The sequence below is a fragment of the Somniosus microcephalus genome, chromosome 8, assembly GCF_052327205.1.
Source record: "Somniosus microcephalus isolate GS21.2 chromosome 8, FLI_Smic_1.0, whole genome shotgun sequence".
Taxonomy (NCBI): domain Eukaryota; kingdom Metazoa; phylum Chordata; class Chondrichthyes; order Squaliformes; family Somniosidae; genus Somniosus; species Somniosus microcephalus.
The window spans coordinates 163340053-163358713 of record NC_140994.1 but is presented as its reverse complement, the minus strand read 5'-3'; the positions used below and the strand labels follow the sequence as shown (position 1 = coordinate 163358713).

Below are 18661 nucleotides of genomic sequence, written 5' to 3'. Positions count from 1 at the left end.
TATCTTGTAGCCAGGAATATTAAGTTTCCAATCCTCCCCTTCTTTGAGCTACGCCCCGGTTATAGTCCCATGTGGCTACTTGTGCCTGCAGCTCACCAATCATATTTACCACGCTCCCATGCATTTATGCACATGCACTCCAAACCTATCTTGGTCTGCCTCTCATTTCTCCCTGTCTGATCCCTCCTATTTCTCTCCCAATCCTCTGTGCTCCTTGTAGCTCCTCTCTAATGCTTCCTCCTGGTGTCCCTTACCCTGCCAAATTAATTTAATCCACTAGTTAACCTCCCCGTGAGGTCATTGGTCCCAGCCCTGTTGAGGTGCAACCTGTCCATCTTGTGCAGCTCCCTCCTTCCCCAGGAATCTGCAGCCCTCCCTCCTGCTCCAGCTCTCCACGCATTGACCTGTCTTGTCTTACTGCTAGCGTGTGGCACTGGGAATAATCCAGAGATTTCTACCTTTTTCGAGGTCCATCTTTTTAACTCCCCTCCCCCCAGCTCCTGAAACTCTGCCTGTCGGACCTCAGCCCTTCTTCCTAATCCGTTGGTTCCCACATGGACCACGGCATCTGGCTGTTCTTTCTTGCCCCCCCACAACCCCCAAAATGTTCTGCACTCTCCATGATATCCTTTACACACCACGTAGGGCTCACGGCGGTTGCCAAAACGCCCATCTGTCCCCCTGACTATTGAATTACGTGATCTTTTTTCATGTTACAGTATATGATATGAAAGATTACAGTACTGAGCAATTCGGTTGAGGGGAGGAATTCAGAAAGTTATGCTAAGGAGGCAGGATATGGATTTGCATTTGCATTAGTGAGATCCCAATCCCCGGGTGTGGGTAAACTCACTCCTAAGCACACCAGTCACTCGGAAGCCAGTGGGGGTTCTTTCCCCTTTTCCCCCCACCGTTCTCAATTTCTTCTGATCGTTCTTGTGTTTTCTCCCCCTCTGTTTTCCCATTCTCCCCTGTGCCAGTGCCTTACAACAATGGGTTTCCATTGGCATGGGGTTGAATCTGGATTTCCCCCCCACCCCCCCCCCAACCTCCTGTTGCATTTTTGATGATCATGTGCCCTGTAGTGCATTCAGACTTTTCTGTTTCAACAAAAAATGCTTTAGTGTGACACCGGTCTAGCCCCACAACAGTGCATCTTTTCCCACTATTGATTATGGAGAATTTTTTGGGGGTAAACCTTGTTCTTGGTAGCAGTAGTGGAGCATATGAGATGACAAAAATTAACACATGGCAGTCTACCTTTAAGTTTTGAGAATCTTAACTGTGCCAGTTCCACTGTTATGCTGCAGAAGATTTTGAATCGGAGGGAAAGTGATGGTTTCAGTGAGGTGAAAGATGCACTTTATTTGGAGCTAGTATGGAGAGTCCTGTATATCATTTAGGTAGGAATGGTAAATCTCTACGCTTGCAGCATAATTATTTCCGAATGCAATTTGTGCTCTCTCTTTTTTAATGCATGTAGACTGAGGGACATTAAGTGACTACAGCTAAAATATAGGTTGGAGAGGCAAATTAAGGCACTTGCTCTAGAATAGGAACATTAAGAGGAAAAAGCTAGGAATTAGGGAAGGAAGAAAATTGCATTAAAAATTGAGGGAGATTGCATTGGACATCTTGACTGGAGTGGTTTTTCCAATGAAAACTGAGAGCTAGGCTAAGTGGAAATTTGGATGGTTGGGTGACTATAGATAGTTGAAATTTTTCTTATCAGCTATTGCTGTTCCCAGTGTTTTGAGTGACTTTGTTTTGAAACTGTTGCTTTGTTTTAGTATTATAGTGCATGAGTTGAAAATAAAACCAAGTGACCCAGGAAAATGAGTTTCTCTGAACCTGATAATCTACGGCCAAATTATAAAATTGTGACAGAATTATCAACGTTTTAAAATTTAGTCACAGCATTTAATGTACTATTTTTTTCTTTCTTTAGAACTTTAAATCATCAGTATGACTACACCTTTGACTGGACAATGTTGAAGCAAAAGGCAGCACAACAGGCAGCTTCTTCTAGTGGGCAAGGGCAACAGGCTCAAACACCCACAGGCAAGCAAACTGAGAAATCCAAGAGCAACATGAAAGGTCAGTAGCCAATAGCCATGTAAGTTATGCAAATAGTTGGAGACTTGCATATTTTATAGTGTTCGATCAAGCAGGTAGTCAAAAATCTAGTACAAAAGCAAAATACTGCAGATGCAGGAAATATGAAATAAAAACAGAAAATGCTGGAAATACTCAGCAGGTCAGGCAGCATCTGGGGAGAGAGAAACAAGAGTTAATGTTTTGGGTCAAATGACCTTTCATCAGAGGGTTCTGACAAAAGCTCATTGACCTGTAACGTTAACTCTGTTTCTCGCTCCACAGATGCTGCCTGACCTGAGTATTTCCAGTATTTTCTGTTTTTATATTAGTCAAACATCTTTTTGGTTCAACTACTAAACTAAATCATTTTTTTACATTGTCGTTTGGAGAGGGCGGAGTATGGCTAATTTAACTTCGGTACTTTGTATGAAATTCCCCTTTTTTAAATTGTTGCATTGGCAGTGATGTTTGATTCAACTCCTGTGCTTGGACCTGATATTTATATACCTAGACACCTTTTTTAAGAGGGGAAAAAAAACTATTCCCACCGCAAAACTTGATAGTGAAGCAAAGAAAAAACACACATGATTGAGGTTAAGGTAGCAACGGCATAACCTTTTTAAAAAAATTAAAAAAAAATTAAATAAATAAATAAATTACAAAAAATGGAATAGACAGAAAAAGGAATGACAGCAAGTACAGGAAACTTTTTTACTTGATGGCTAATACTGTGGTAATAAAGCTAATCCAAAAGTTTGAGCAGTGTTTTGCACTGTTGCACTGCAAGCTGAAGACCATGCCAGTGATCCCACTGCTTTAATTGATAAATGCGCACACTTGAATCTACTTTAGAATTGAATATTGTTTGTATGTTTGGAAAAGGGTTTCTGTCTAGAACTTGAGCATACACTTCTGGTTACTATTTAGTATCATAGTGGCCCACAAGCTGCAAAGCTGAGTGCATTTTGAGTGCTGCACTTACGGACTGGATTTGTATCCAAGAGGACATCGGTTCCTTTTCTTTAAATTCTAACTTAATGGACATAGACTTCATGCTGGAATAACATGTCAATCTGGCATTTAGTGCTGTGGAGTTGTTGAAAGGCTGAATGCAAGACATTGCTCAGTACTCTGATTTAAAAATAACAGCATTATGGTTAACTGGGGATACATATAATTTGCACAAGAGAATTTAATTTTGCCTTTTTTTTTAATCTTGATCAAATGAATCAACAACTATTTTAGACTAAAAGAAGGAAGTGAAACAGTGGTTTCTTGGCTACCCTGCAGTGTTTTACAGGAAACTTTCAATTTACCGGCACCTAAATAACCGGAAATCTTGGTTAACCGGCAAAATTCAGGAGTCGGTTCAGGTAAGTTTTATTACTTGCCTTCCTCGATCTGTTGCTGTGCAAGGGTGTGGCTGCAGCTGTTGCTAAGCTACAGAGACGCTTGGAACTTGTGGCCATTGTTCTGAACCTTTAGCAACAGGGTTTGTTGCTTTATACGGAGCTCTCGGCTCCGTATCTTTTACTATAGCTTTCGGTTATCTGGATTTTTTGATGAACCGGCACCACGTCGGTGCCGGATTTTAAAAAAAAGTTTCCTGTAACTGTGTCTCTAAATGGTCATTCGCTTCTGTGATGGTAAACAATGTGTGAAATTGGTCAGGGTGGGGAAAAATCCTATGAGCCTATAAAAATTGCCTAGGAACAATGTTCCCTTGAGAATGTTTCTATGTCTGTGTTAAGTTATTTTATGGTCTTGTTCTAGACTGGTGTCCTGACTAGGGAATGCTAGAATACTCCTGGCACATCTGCCCTGGTGGTTCCATTTCTGCACACAAGGACTCTTTCAGGTCAATAGGAAGTTGGGAGAATATATTCCCAAAAAGAGTGCAGTTCATCAGGCAGATTGACTTGCACAGCTAGGACAACTGTGTCCGGGCTTTCAATGCCCATGTAGCCTCCAAGGGTTACATATGTACCCAGCCTTCAAGTTCACCAAATGCACGGAGGGTCACTGGTTGCTTGGCTGATTTTTACTTCATGGCAGTCTTAAAGCCCAGATCTGACTAACACCAACACTTAATACGCAATGATTTTCAACACACTAGCATGCATCTCATCAGGGAAAAGCATGTTTTTTTCCCCCCAAGTCCAGTTCAGTTTCAGGTGGATTTTGTCTCGTCTCTGGTGAAAAGGTTGCGGGGGTGGGTGTAAGGCTTCCCTCGTGGGAGCTATCTCTAGCCAAAAGTCGGAGTCACAGCATTCAACTGCAGTTCACTAATTGGGGGTCGCCTTACCTGCGCAAACTGGTAAGGATTGTGGATATTGTGTAGTGTTTTCTGCTGGATAAGCATCCATAGGTTTTCATTTGCACCTTTTCACTTGACTTGTATGCCGCAAGAATTGTTTGCAAAAACTTCAACTTGGCCAAGTTTTGTGTTCATAAGATGGGGGGGGATGCTGTGATTTGTATAACCTACAGTTCTTGCTGCAAAATTATGGCAGCAGTCTGGGGAAGCACTGTTACTGTATAGTTTTCATGCAGTGTTTTCTATAGCAACTCTGGCTTTGGTAGATAATAGAAAGATTTAGAATACAGCATATTTTAAAATTTGAGTTTATGCATGTCATTTTTAAAAACTAGATCAAAAAATAGCAGTATTGGGTATTATAGAATCAGTGATACAGCACAGAAGGAAGCCAGTCGTGCCTGTGCTGGCTCTTTGAAAGAGCTATCCAAATAGTCCCACCCCCTGCTCATTCCCCATAGCCCTGCAAATTTTCCCCCTTCAAGTATTTATCCAATTCCCTTTTGAAAGGTATCAGTGAATCTGCTTCCACCACCCTTTCAGGCAGTGCATTCCAGATCATAACCACTATGTAATTTTTTTTTGACGGTTCTGGTACTGTTACCAATATCTTAAATCTGTGACGTTTGATTACCAGCCCTTCTGCCATTGGAAACAGTTTCTTGTTATTTACTTCATAAACCCTTTATGATTTTGAACACCTCTATCAAATTTTCCCTTAACCTTCTCTGCTCTGAGGAGAACAATCCCAGTTTCCCTAGTCTCTCCACGTAACTAAGTCCCGCATCCCTGGTACCATTCTAGTAAATCTTCTCTGCATGCTCTCTTAGGCCTTGAAATCCTTACTATGGTGTGCTGCCCAGAATTTACCACAGCTATACTAAGAATTAGGAGCAGTAGTAGGCCGTACAGCCCTTCGAGCCTGCGCCACCATTCAATAAGATCTTGGCTGATCATCGACCTCAAATCCACTTTCCTGCCAGATCCCTTGATTCCCCATTAGTCTAAAAATCTATCGATCTCAGCCTTGAACATACTCAATGACTTGGCATCCACAGCCCTTTCAGGTAGAAAATTCCTAAGATTCGCAACCCTCTATGAAGAAATTCTTCCTCATCTCTGTCTTAAGAGACTGCCTCTGAGTTCTAGACTCTCCAGCCAGGGGGAACAACCTCCCAGCATCTACCCTGTCAATCCCCCTCAGAATCTCATGTTTCAATGAGATCGCCTCTCATTCTTTGAAACTCCAGAGAGTATCGGCACAATCTACTCAATCTCTCCTCATAGGACAACCCTCTCATCCCAGGGATTAATCTAGCGAACCTTAGTTGCACCGCCTCTAAGACTTGTATGTCCTTTCTCAGATCAAAACTGCACAGTACTCCAGGTGTGGTCTCGCCAAAGCCCTGTATAGTTGTAGTAAGAGTTCTTACTCTTGTACTCCAACCTAGGGTTGCAAAGGGGTGGAAATTTCCGGAAATTTTCCACGGGACGTTTAGCTTGGGAATTTTGCCCAAAAAAGCACATGCTAGCATAATATTGTTTTTTTTGTATTTTTTTTTCCACAGGTCCTCTTAAAATTACTAACAGAGATGGAATCTTAATTATTAAGGAATTTCTTAATCAATATATGTTTCTTACTTGGCTTGTTTTAATAATTACAAGTTTTGTGTGTGACTGTGAACAAATGTGTCCTGATTGGTTGGATGAGCGATTAGCTCCCTCTATTTGTAATATTTGCATATCGAATTGTGATTGGCCTGCAGGCATCTGTAAGACTGCTATAGTTTTTTTAAGATCCAGGTTAGGGGTCCTGAGGGAAGTCATTTTGTTTTCTGCTGATGTTGTGATGATGCAGTAAGTAAATCAGACTTTATACCTCTGCTTCCATTCAAGAAGATGATGGTTCTCATTCAGCGTCAGGCTCCTTATCAGCAACTCCTGGCCCACTTGGAAGGTTCTTTGATACAATGAATAACCATAGCCAGAAGAATGCAGATGAGTGCCTTGCTTGAGCTGTATATGCAACAGGCTCACCCCTTGTGCTCACAGCCAATGTGTACTGGAAGAGATTTTTCAATGTTATTCGCCCTGCATACTGTCCTCCCACCAGACATGCTTTGTCTACTTATTTGCTGGAGGCTGAGTATAACAGAGTCCAAGGAAAGCTCAAAGAAACGATAGCGATGGCAGACTGTGTTGCAGTTATCTCAGATGGGTGGTCAAATGTACGAGGGGAGGGCATCATAAACTACATCGTCTCCACTCCTCTCCCAGTGTTCTTCAAGAGCACAGACACGAAAGACAACAGACACACAGGCACATACATTGCTGATGAGCTGAAAGCGGTCATCAACGATCTTGGATCACAAAAGGTCTTTGCAGTAGTTACTGACAATGCTGCGAATATGAAGGCTGCTTGGGCTCAAGTGGAGGAGGCCTACCCTCATATTACGTCTATTGGGTGCGCAGCTCATGGGCTTAACCTGCTCCTCAAGGACATCATGGGTTTGAGAACCATGGAAGCACTGTACAAGAGAGCCAAGCAAGTTGTTAAGTATGCCAGGGGAAAACAGGTAGTTGCAGCAACCTACAACTCCAAGCAAATGACAGAACAAGAACACCACACTGAAGCTGCCCAACAACACTAGATGGGGTGGTGTTGTCATAATGTACAACAGCCTTCTGGAGGGTAAGGAGTCGCTGCAAGAAATGGCAATATCCCAGTCTGGGGATATGGAAACCACCATCAAGAAAATACTGCTGGATGATGTGTTTTGGGAGAGAGTGGTTAGCAGCCTTAAACTACTCTCACCAGTAGCATCTGCAATTGCTCAGATTGAAGGAGATGACGCTGTCTTGTCAGATGTTCTCAGGCTTTTTACTGATTTAAAAAGAACAAATCGGCATTGCCCTACCCACATCCCTGCTGCTCAAAGCAGAGGAGAAGGCAATTGTTCAATTCATACAGACGTGTCAAGAATTTTGTGTCAAGCCGATTCATGCTGCAGCATACATGCTGGACCCACAGCATGTTGGGAGACCAATACTTTCTGGCGAACAGATCAACAGTGCTTACAGTGTGATTTCTACCCTCTCACACCATCTCAATCTGGATGTGGGCAAAGTTCTGGGAAGTCTGGCAAAGTTCTCTACCAAGCAAGGTCTTTGGAATGGGGATGGGATATGGGAATCATGCAAGCATATCAGTGCACATACCTGGTGGAAGGGACTTTGTGCATCTGAGGTCCTGTCACCTATTGCATCGGTGATACTCCAAATCCCACCTTCATCAGCGGCCTCTGAACGAAACTGGTCACTTTTTGGGAATACGCATACAAAGGTGCGCAACAGGCTGACTAACAAGAGAGTGGAGAAACTGGTGGCTATCCGGGCGAACCTACAACTTATTGAGCCAGATACAGAAGTGTCCACCACACAGCTAGACACTGACACAGAGGAGGAAATGGACACGTCAGAGTCAGAGAATCAGGAGGAGCAATGAGGAGTAGAAGACTCATGAGTAGAAGACTCAAAGGGACAAAATAAGGACAAATTACAGGCTAAATAAGCTGACGCTCTTTTTATTTTATTTTAGATGGGTCTTTTTTGTGGGTGTTCAATAAAGTTCAAAATTATAACCTAAATAAAGTTTTGAAAGCCTGTTTTTATTTGTATGGAACAGTATGTCTATTTTGACGACAAAGATAATATAAGGGTCAGAGACAAAAACCATCAGTGTGCAAAAAAACTCAAAATTCCCATGGAAAGTTTCCTTTTTTAAAAATTCCCAGAATTTTGCAACCCTACTCCAACCCCTTTGCAATAAAGGCCAAAATGCCATTTGCCTTCCTAATTGCTTGCTGTACTTGCATGCTAACTTTGTGTTTCCTGTACGAGGACACCTAAATCTCTGAACACCAACATTTAATAGTTTCTCATCATTTAAAAAATTCTGTTTTTTCTATTCTTCCTACCAAAGTGAATAACCTCACATTTCCCCACATTATACTCCATCTGACACCTTATTGCCCACTCATTTAACCTGTCTATATCATTTTACAAGCTCTGTGTCCTCCTCAAAGCTTAATTTCCCACCTAGCTTTGGATTGTCAGCAAACTTGGATACACTGCACTTGGTCCCTTCATCTAAGTCATTACAGGAAACTTTGGTTTATCCAGAGGTTGTACGTCCGGAATACTCAATCTAATGGCAAAAATCAGGAGCTGTTTTATAAAGTTTTTTTAATTCTCTTTTTTTCCCCAGTCAGGCACTGCAAGGTCTGTAGCTATAGCAACAGCTTCAGCTAGAGACGCTTGCAGCTGCAGCCGACTCTTTAGAAGCTGTTGCTAAGCAACAGTTTGTTGTCCGATACGGAGATGAAAACCCCCGTATGCTTCAACATTAACTTTGTATGTCCGGCAGTTTTGATAGATCGGCAACACGCCGGTCCCGTCGGTGCCAGATATCACACAGTTTCCTGTAATATAAATCGTAAATCGCTGAGGCCCAAGCACTGATCCTTGCGGCACCCCACCAGTTACAGCCTGCCCATTTATAACTACTTTGTTTTCTGTCCATTAACCAATCTTCTATCCATACTAATACATTATTATCCCCAACCCTGTGTTGTGCCCTTATCTTGCGTAGCAACCTTTTAGTGGCACCTTATCAAATGCCTTTTGGAAATCCAAATATACTACATCCATTGGTTCCCCTTTACCTACCCTACTATTTACATCCTCAAAAAAAACTCTCATAAATTTGTTAAAACATGATTTCCCTTTCATAAATCATATTGACTGTCTAATCATATTATAATTATCTGAGTGCCCTGTTATGACTTCCTTAATAATGGATTCCAGCATTTTCCCGACGACTGATGTCAGGCCAACTGGCGTGTAGTTCCCTGTTTTTTCTCTCCCTCCATTCTTGAATAGCAGGGTTACATTTGCTACCATCCAATCTGCTGGGACCCATCTAGAATGTAGGGAATTTTGGAAGATCCCAACCAATGCATCCACTTTTTATCTGCAGCCACCTCTTTTTGAACCCTAGGATGTGGGCCATCAGGTCTGGGGGGACAGTGCTTGGGCCTCACTTTCTTCTGACCACTCTGAGCCATGTATTTAACTCTCTGATCTGCTTGACCCTATGCCAATTTGCTCGCTGCTCAGGTAACAATCTAGAGATTATTACCTTTTGAGGTTCTGGTTTTTAATTTGGACCCTAGCTCCCCTCTCAGCAGAACCTCATTCCTAGATCTACCTATGTTGTTGGTTCCTACATGGACCACGACAGCTGGATCCTCCCCCCCCCCCCCCGCAAATTTTTCTCCAGCTGCGAAGAGGCATCCTTAACCCTGGCACCAGGCAAGCAAGCTTCTTAACGTCCTGCCACCTTCAAAGGCTTGATTATATACACCTTCGGGTCTCTGTTCCTGCACTCCTGTTAAAATTGTACCATTTTACTTTACATTGCCTCTCCTCATTCTTCCTATCAAAATGAATCACTTTACTCTTCTCTGTTAAATTTCATCTGCCATGTTGTCTGTCCTCCTGAAGTCTATTATTATCCTCCTCACTGTTAAACTGCATTTCTGAGTTTTGTGTCATCTGCAAACTTTGAAATTATTCCCTGTATACACATGTCCAGGTCATTAATATATAACAAAGAGCAGTGGTCCCAACACTGTCCCATGGGGGCACCACTACACACTTTCTTCCAGTCTGAAAAAGAACTGTTCACCAATACTCTCTACTTTCTGTCCATTAACCAAATACATATCCATGCAGCCACTGCCTGCTTAATTCCATGGGCTTCAATGGTGGTACTTTGTCAAATGCCTTTTGAAAGTGTATATACAGATCAACAACACTGCCCCCATCAACACTCCATTACTTCATCAAAGAACTTAATCAAATTAGTTAAACAGGATTTACTGTTTACCAAATCCATGCTGGCTTTCATTTATTAATCCATACTTTTCAAAGTGCCAATTAATTTTGTCCCAGATTATTGTCTTTGAAAGTTCCCCCATCTCTAACGTTTGGCTGACTGTTCTGTATCTGCCAAGCTTATCCCTCTCCCCTTTATTGAACAGGGGTGTAACATTTTCCATCTCTCTGGCACTGCTACCATATCTAGTGAGGGTGGGAAGATTGTGGCCTGAACCTTCGCAATTTCTATATTTACTTCCCTCAGCAACCTAGTATGTATCTCATCCAGACTGGGTGACATTTCTACTTTGATCGTTGCCAACCTTTTACGTACATCCTCTTTATCGTATCCAATTTCTCTGGTACCTCCTCATTTACTGTGACATTGGCAGCATCCTCTTTTGTGAAGACGGGTGCAGAAGTACTCATTTAGTACCTCAGCCATGCTTTCTGCCGACACAAGAACTCCTTTTTGGTCCATAATTGGCCTCACACTTCCTCTGACTACCCTTTTACTATTATTCATGGTTATAAAAGGCTTTTTGGTTCCCTTTTATGTTGCCCACAAATCTATTCTCGGACTCTCTCTTTGCCCCTCTTATTTACTTTCTCAGTTCTCCGCTATACTTTTTGTATTCGGCTTGGTTCTCTCCTGAATTATGAACCTGACATTTTGTCATAGGCCTCCTTTTTCTGATTTATCTTAATCCACTGTGTATTGCCATCCAGGGAAGCTTGAGCTTTGAATGCTGTTTCTCTCTCCCCCCCCCCCCCCCCCCCCCCCCCCTTTCATGGGAATGTATCTACTCTAGCTGATCTATCACCTCTTTGAAGGTCTCCCATTGCTCATTTATTGTGTGCCAATCTTTTATTCCAATTCACCTGGGCCAGATCCCTTTTCAACTCACTGAAATTAGCTCTCCTTCAGTTGAGTATTTTCGCATTTGTTTTTTTCCTTGTCCTTTTCCATAACTACTCTAAACCCGATGATTTTGATTAATTGCTTCCCAAATGCTCCCCCTTTGAATCATGCTCCATTTGCCCCACTTCATTCCCCAGAACTAGATTCAGCACTACTTCCTTCCTCGTTGGGCTGGAAACATACTGATCAAGAAAATTCTCTAGTACACATTTCAGGAATTCCTCCCCCTCTTTGCCCTTTACACTGTTATTTTCCTAGTCTACATTAGGATAATTGAAGTCTCCCATTATCACTCCTCTAAAGTTCTTGGGTCTTTCTGGAATTTGCCTGCAGATTTGCTCCCATTTCCTCTCTCTCTATTTTCTGGCCTATAGTATACACCCAGTGGCATAATAGCTCCTCTTGTTAATTCTAGCCAAATAGATTCTGCCTTTTAACCCTCAAGTAAATCATCCCTTTCTAGTGCTGTAACAGTATCTTTGATCAATACTGCCATCCCCTTCCTTTTTTTCCCCTTCCTTATCATTCCTGAATACATTGTACTGGCTTCATCCTGGTGTCCCTTTCTCTGACAAATTAGTTTAACCCTCCCCCACACACGAGTTAACCTCTCTGTGAGGACATTGGTCCCAGCCCTGTTGAGGTGCAACCCATCCATCTTTTACAGCTCCTTCCTGCCCCAGAACTGGTCCCAGTGCCCCAGGAGTTGGAAGCCCTCTCTCCTGCACCATTTATTCAGTCTTTCATTAACCTGTCTCATCTTACTGCTCCTTTACTCAGTGGCATGTGGCACTGGGAGCCATCCAGAGATTGCTGTCTTTCCTCCCTAGCTCCTGGAACGCTGCCTGTAGGACCCTTTTCATGTCTATGCCGTTGGTTCCAACATGAATCACGACTTCTGGCTGGTTCTCTTGCTCTCTCCTTCCCACGCCCACCACCACCCCCCACCCCCCCCCCCCCCCCCAAAAAAAAAATGTTGTGCACCCATTCAGTGATATTCTTTGGTATTTGACAATTTTTAACTTGTTGCAGCATACTCACTTTTAAATGTGTGGCATTTATTGCCTGACAGATTTGTTTCAATCAACTGTTGGAAGGCTGAAAGTGTTCATAGTAACTATTTTAGCACTCTACTTCATCTTGTGCTAAAATATTAATTATTGTTGTGTGGAATAGTATGCCTTAGTGAAGTTTTCACTTGGGGAAACACAAAAATTTACAATTATTTGTTCCCTAATTAATGGAATGAAAGGGTATTGGTGTACTTCATATAAATATTATGGAAAGTCTATAATGTTGCTGACTTTTTCCACATGTATAAAAACAGATAGTAAGAAAAGAAAAAGGGTGGCTAAAGTAAATGTTGATCCCTTAGAGGATGAGACCAGGAAATTAATGGTGGGAAATATGGAGATGGCAAAAACACTGAATGACTATTTTATATCAGTCTTTACAGTAGAAGACACTAAGAATATCCCAACACTGGACAAACAGGGGGCTAAAGGGGGGGGAGGAGCTAAACACGATCAAAATCATTAAGGAAGTGGTACTCGGTAAAATAATGGGACTCAAGGCGGATAAATCACCTGGACCTGATGGCTTACATCCTAGGGTCTTGAGGGAAGTGGCGGCAGGGATTGTGGATGCATTGGTAATTTTCCAAAACTCCCTAAACTCAGCAAAGGTCCCGGCAGACTGGAAAACTGCTAATGTAACACCCTTATTTAAAAAGGGCAGTAGACAGAAGGCTGGAAACTATAGACCGGTTAGCCTAACATCTGTGGTAGCTAAAATTTTGGAGTCCATTATTAAGGAGACAGTAACAGGACATTTGGATAATCATAATTTAATAGGACAAAGTCAGCATGGTTTTATGAAGGGAAAGTCATGTTTGACAAATTTGCTGGAGTTCTTTGAGGAAGTAACATATAGGGTGGATAAAGGGGAACCAGTGGACGTAGTGTATTTAGACTTCCAAAAGGCATTTGACAAGGTGCCACACAAGATTATTGCTTAAGATAAAAAATCACAGGATTGGGGGTAATATTCTGGCATGGATTGAGGATTGGCTATCTAACAGAAGGCAGAGAGTTGGGATAAATGGTTCATTCTCAGACTGGCAATCAGTAACTAGTGGTGTTCCGCAGGGGTCAGTGCTGGGTCCCCAACTCTTTACAATCTATATTAACGATTTGGCGGAGGGGACCAAGTGCAACATATCAAAGTTTGCAGATGATACTAAGATGGGAGGGAAAGTAGTGAGTGAGGAGGACATAAAAAACCTGCAAGGGGACATAGACAGGCTAAGTAAGTGGGCAGAGATTTGGCAGATGGAATACAATACTGCAAAGTGTGAGGTTATACACTTTGGCAGGAAAAATCGTAGAGCAAGTTATTATCTTAATGGCAAGAAACTGGAAAGTACTGAAGTACAAAGGGATCTGGGGGTCCTGGTGCACGAAACTCAAAAGGTTAGTATGCAGGTGCAGCAAGTGATCAAGAAGGCCAATGGAATGCTGGCTTTCATTGCTAGGGGGATAGAATATAAAAATAGGGAGGTATTGCTTCAGTTGTACTAGGTATTGGTGAGACCGCACCTGGAATACTGCATACAGTTTTGGTGTCCATACTTAAGAAAAGACATACTTGCTCTCGAGTCAGTACAAAGAAGGTTCACTCGGTTAATCCCGGGGATGAGGGGATGGACATATGAGGAGAGGTTGAGTAGATTGGGACTCTACTCATTGGAGTTCAGAAGAATGAGAGGCGATCTTATTGAAACATATAAGATTGTGAAGGGGTTGGATCGGGTGGATGCGGGGAGGATGTTCCCGATGATGGGTGAAACTAGAACTAGGGGGCATAGTCTTAGAATAAGGGGCTGCTCTTTCAAAACTGAGATGAGGAGGAACTACTTCACTGAGAGGGTGGTAGGTCCATGGAATATGCTGCCCCAAAAAGCTGTAGAAGCTACATCATTACATAAATTTAAAACAGAAATAGACAGTTTCCTAGAAGTAAAGGGAATTAAGGGTTATGGGGAGCGGGCAGGAATTTGGACATGAGTCCAGGTTCGGATCGGTCATGGCCCTGTGGGTAGCGGAGCGGGCCCAGGGGCCGTGTAGCCTGACCCTGCTCCTATTTCGCGTGTCTAATTCTGTTAGATTCAGGAGATGGTTCTGTGATAGTGGATTGGCGGTTAGGATCAGATCAGCCATGATCTTATTGAATGGCGGAGCAGGCTCGAGGGGCCGATTGGCCTACACCTCCTATTTCTTATGTTCTTATATGCTGATAAGTCATACTATACCGTCTGTCAATACAGGTAGACTATCCTTTATCCGAAATTCGAAAACCTCTGAAAACCGAAAGTTTTTTCGTGGAGCATAACTAGAGTATTTATGGTCTACATTTATCCCACTATTTAATTTACCAAATTATTACAGTACAAAAACTAATACTATTTATAGTCTTTATTTATCCCACTCAGTGTGAATATTCATAAGGTTCGCTGCAGAAATATTAATGTTTGCTTACGGGGTGCTGCCCAGACCCCCGCTAGGGTGTTGCATACTGATTCTGAATACCATTCTGAAATCCGAAAAATTCCGAATTCCGAAAAACATCTGGTCCCAAGTGTTTCGGATAAGGGATAGTGCACCTGTACTGTATATGGAAACATATTTTCTATTGCTAATATGCATCTGCGGTCAAAGAATTCAGGCACAATGACTGACTAAAATATGCAGATCATTTAATGACTCATCCTTTTGTTTTCAACAGGTTTCTGATCTCAAGGTTGAAACGAAGGAGCAAAGCAGCATGTGAGAGCAGGTTGCCTTTTGTCACTCCCCTTCTGATTTTTGTTTCACATGTACATGCCGTTCAGTGGACAACCATTTAACTGATGAATTAAACTCTACTGGATACAGCTGACTCTGTGGGAAGAGCATATAAAAACTGTACCTGCAACTGTAGCAGCCTTTAATCAAACTAATTCCTGGAAAAGCGCAATTTCATCTTTCAAAATAGAGCAACTGAAGCAGACTTGCTGGTGTTCAGTTTTCTTTATTCAATAAATGGGATGTAAGAAAGTGGTTGACACAATGGAGAAAAAATTAACATTGTGCATTTGCCAATTTTTTCTTTTTTTTTGTTTCTGCACTGCTTGGAAGTTAAATGATGTTTAAGTGGCACATGGAAGCTGTTCCGTAAGCAGTCTCTGAATTTCAGCCCAAACTTGTACTTGAAAGGTGCACGGCATTGCCTATCTTTTCCCTTGTATTGTTCCAAATCTCCTGTTGTCTAATGGAAAATGGTAAATATCTTAAAGGCTGGGATTTCTCTCTTAAAGCACCTGCAGCCAGTAGTAAACCGATAGCAACCAAAGAATCCATGTTTTCTGTTGGAAGGACTCTGCCTGCTGTCTTATGCTAGAGTGGCATCTAATGTGAAGAAATGACAAAAGTAGTGACTACTAGATAAACCTAGAACTCTGCATTAAGTATATTGTACTTGGTTAAAAGAAAAGCTTAGTCATCGCAAGCTTAGCTAACAACTTAAGACTGAACTTGTATGTAAATTGCTTAGATAGCATTGTAATCACTGTACACATCTACTCTCTGACCTGAGATTTACAGTGTTTTTTGAACGTCAGCTTTTTTGTTTACATGTTAATTGAATAAGAAAACACAGTTCTTGTAAAAGAATAGGGTTATTTTATATTGCTGTGCTGAACTTCCCTGTTTGCAATGCAACTTCCCTCAACTTTCACTTTTTTAAAAAAAATCAGTAAACTTTCAAAAACCAGTTCATTTAAAAATGTTGCATTTCTTCACAGATAGCTTTAGATTTGTAGACGGATGTACCTTTCTCCTTTTTTAATACAGTGGTTATTTTGTAATTTTTTTGGGGGGCATTAGCTTTGTTCTTGCTGCAGTGAATTGATTGGTTATAGAAAGAATATGTATCCAAGATGGAGCCTCTGCAGCTACTAAGCAAATGCCATTGTATACTCAACAGTGGCTGAACTTTGAAGTTTCTTTGAAATTTAAAAAGCGTGTTGGAGGTTTTTTTTACTTTTCTTTTGATCTTGTAAAATGAATGAAAATTAACTAATTGCAGTCGAGGTGTACAGTGCAGAAATGGCAACTGTTGCTGGCTGTGATTCTGGCCCAGCTGAAATCTTTTATTGCTGGAAGTACTTTAACAGTGTAATTTATTCCTTTTTAGCATGTAAGAATAAATTAAAAAATTACTTGTCGGAACCACCTGACCAGTCTTAATTTTTGCCAATTCATCGTGCAAGATACTGTCAAAGGTGTAATGTTCATATTTCTAATGTAAAATTTTTCACACATAATCCAATTACTTTAATTTGAATTCATTTGGTTTCTTCTGCAGTTTACCAAATTGTATAGTAACCTTATTTCTTCTCTTTCCCCCCCCCCCCCCCCCCCCCCCAAAAAAAAAACATTTTTGGAGCAGATTTTTGGTAGGAAGGTTAGATAGAGTACTTTTATTAATTGTACTGCCTTTATGTAGAAGAAAGTATGACTGATAAATTTCTTTCAGGTTTAGTTAGCAGCGTGGAGACCCTCGAGTATGGTTTATCTCTGCTCCAGTACTGTCTCCAACTAGTAGCTCCATAGCAAACTGCTTGGGGATAATAGGACTTCAAAACAGCCTGTGCATTGCTCCAGAATCAACGTATCTTAAATGTAACTTCGTCTAGTTTGAAATAGCACCCCATGTGTTTTACAGGGAGTAACTCCAGGATGTGCCCTTTTGATGACTGGAGTGACCAGGGAAGGGTTACCTTTCTCAATGGACTCTGCTGGCAATATAATTCTTTTACTGAAATGTCAGCGACTTGATAGTTATTTTCTGCTGTAAAAAGAAACTAATTTTGAAGAGAAAGTACTACCCTGAACTTTTCCTTCACCATTAAATAATTTGTGACCTATTAGCTCTTACTTTTAAACTGGACATTGTTATTTTATGTTCAAATAGATGTGCTTTGCAATTGTTCTGGATGCACATTCTCATGTTGGAGTCCAGTTTATTCCCAATCCTGACTAAAGCTTTTTTTTAATTCATTTTTTCCTCTAGGCTGGGGTGTAGTGTAAATATTTTAAAAAGCAGTGACTGACTAGCTTAAAATGTGCCTATTACTTTTGATGTTTGGCTACAACCGAGTGGTGCATACAGAAAGTTAAGTGCATGTCTTAAATAAGTCTGACTGCAGGTTGGCTCTTGGGATCAGAAGGTATTTGGCATTCTAAATACCGATGCCTGCTGCTGGAATTATTAATAACCTTGTCACTCAAAGTGCGGAAAGAATTGTAAAACTTATGCAGGCTCGTGCACTCAAAACCAAACAGTCTTATGATTGTGTTGAGATGTATTTTAATGCAGGTATATTGCTCTCTCCTTCTCTTGCACCCCCACCCCCTCCAACAAAAAAACTGTAAAAGACCCAATGTCAAGGCATTTTGACAAAAACTGAAAGTTTGGTAATTGAATTTTTTTTTTAAATCCTGAGTCATGTGCAAAATGATAGCTGAATAAAGATGTGATTATTTCTTTTGACAGTGCAATACATTGTCAAAAGTTATACTGCCAAATGGCATTTTTCTTGATCATATTCCCTGTTGAAAGACTGAGCTACTGCTTTCTTAATCATTTTTGTTCTACTCTAGTCCTTATTTTTTATCATTTTGTTTTTCAGAATGAGAGTACAATTATATGGGTTTTATATATCAAATATCTGTATATACTGAGATATTGTGACATCCAGAGGTGGGACAGTAACGTGTTTGCCAATCAGCATGCAATTTTTGAAGTGTAGTACAGCTGTATTCCTTCTGTTGCATCTATTTGAAAGTTCTGAAATAAAATACAAATTGTTTTGAATGAACATGAAAGAATTTGGATATTAACCTGTACATATTGATAAAATTGTTGGTGGTCTGGTGAATATTAACTTGGGACCAGCTAGTGTGTGTCCTTAGGTATGTGGTTCTGGCAAAACAAAAAATGCACCTGAAATGTTTGAAGAACATTGTCATTTTATTAAATATACTGTTTGCCATGCTGGCAACTTATACTTGTGGTAGTGAAGTATCTGGTTTATCACTGCTGTATAAAATCACCGCTTGGTAATGCTGGTTTTAATTTATGGAAATTATACAGATGGATTGCAGGTTTCAAGCACAATGTGTTTTAACTTTCCCATCACATACCTTTACCCTGTAGTTTTTGACAACCGTATTACAAATAAGCTTGGTATTCATGTGAGGAATTTGATAAGTTGCATTTATGAACATTATGCATTTTTAAATGCATTTCTTGAAGCATGTGCTTACTAAAATATTTTCAGTTAA

General features: G+C 41.0%; 1 protein-coding gene across 3 annotated transcripts in view; it reads left to right on the top strand.

Annotated features, from left to right (window-relative positions):
* csnk1a1 (casein kinase 1, alpha 1) overlaps positions 1 to 18384 on the top strand; it is a 67976-nt gene extending 49592 nt beyond the window's left edge. For 2 of the 3 annotated variants that reach the window (XM_085995300.1, XM_085995301.1), the window contains 2 exons: positions 1949 to 2097; positions 15060 to 18384. In XM_085995300.1, the coding sequence (XP_085851426.1) occupies positions 1949 to 2097; positions 15060 to 15067 (157 nt within the window). In that variant the 3' untranslated portion in view covers positions 15068 to 18384. Of the gene's footprint in view, positions 1 to 1948; positions 2098 to 3342; positions 3471 to 15059 lie in introns of all 3 variants that reach the window. The other variant, XR_015079306.1, reaches the window with a different exon arrangement.
* Positions 18385 to 18661: the final 277 nt, after the last annotated feature.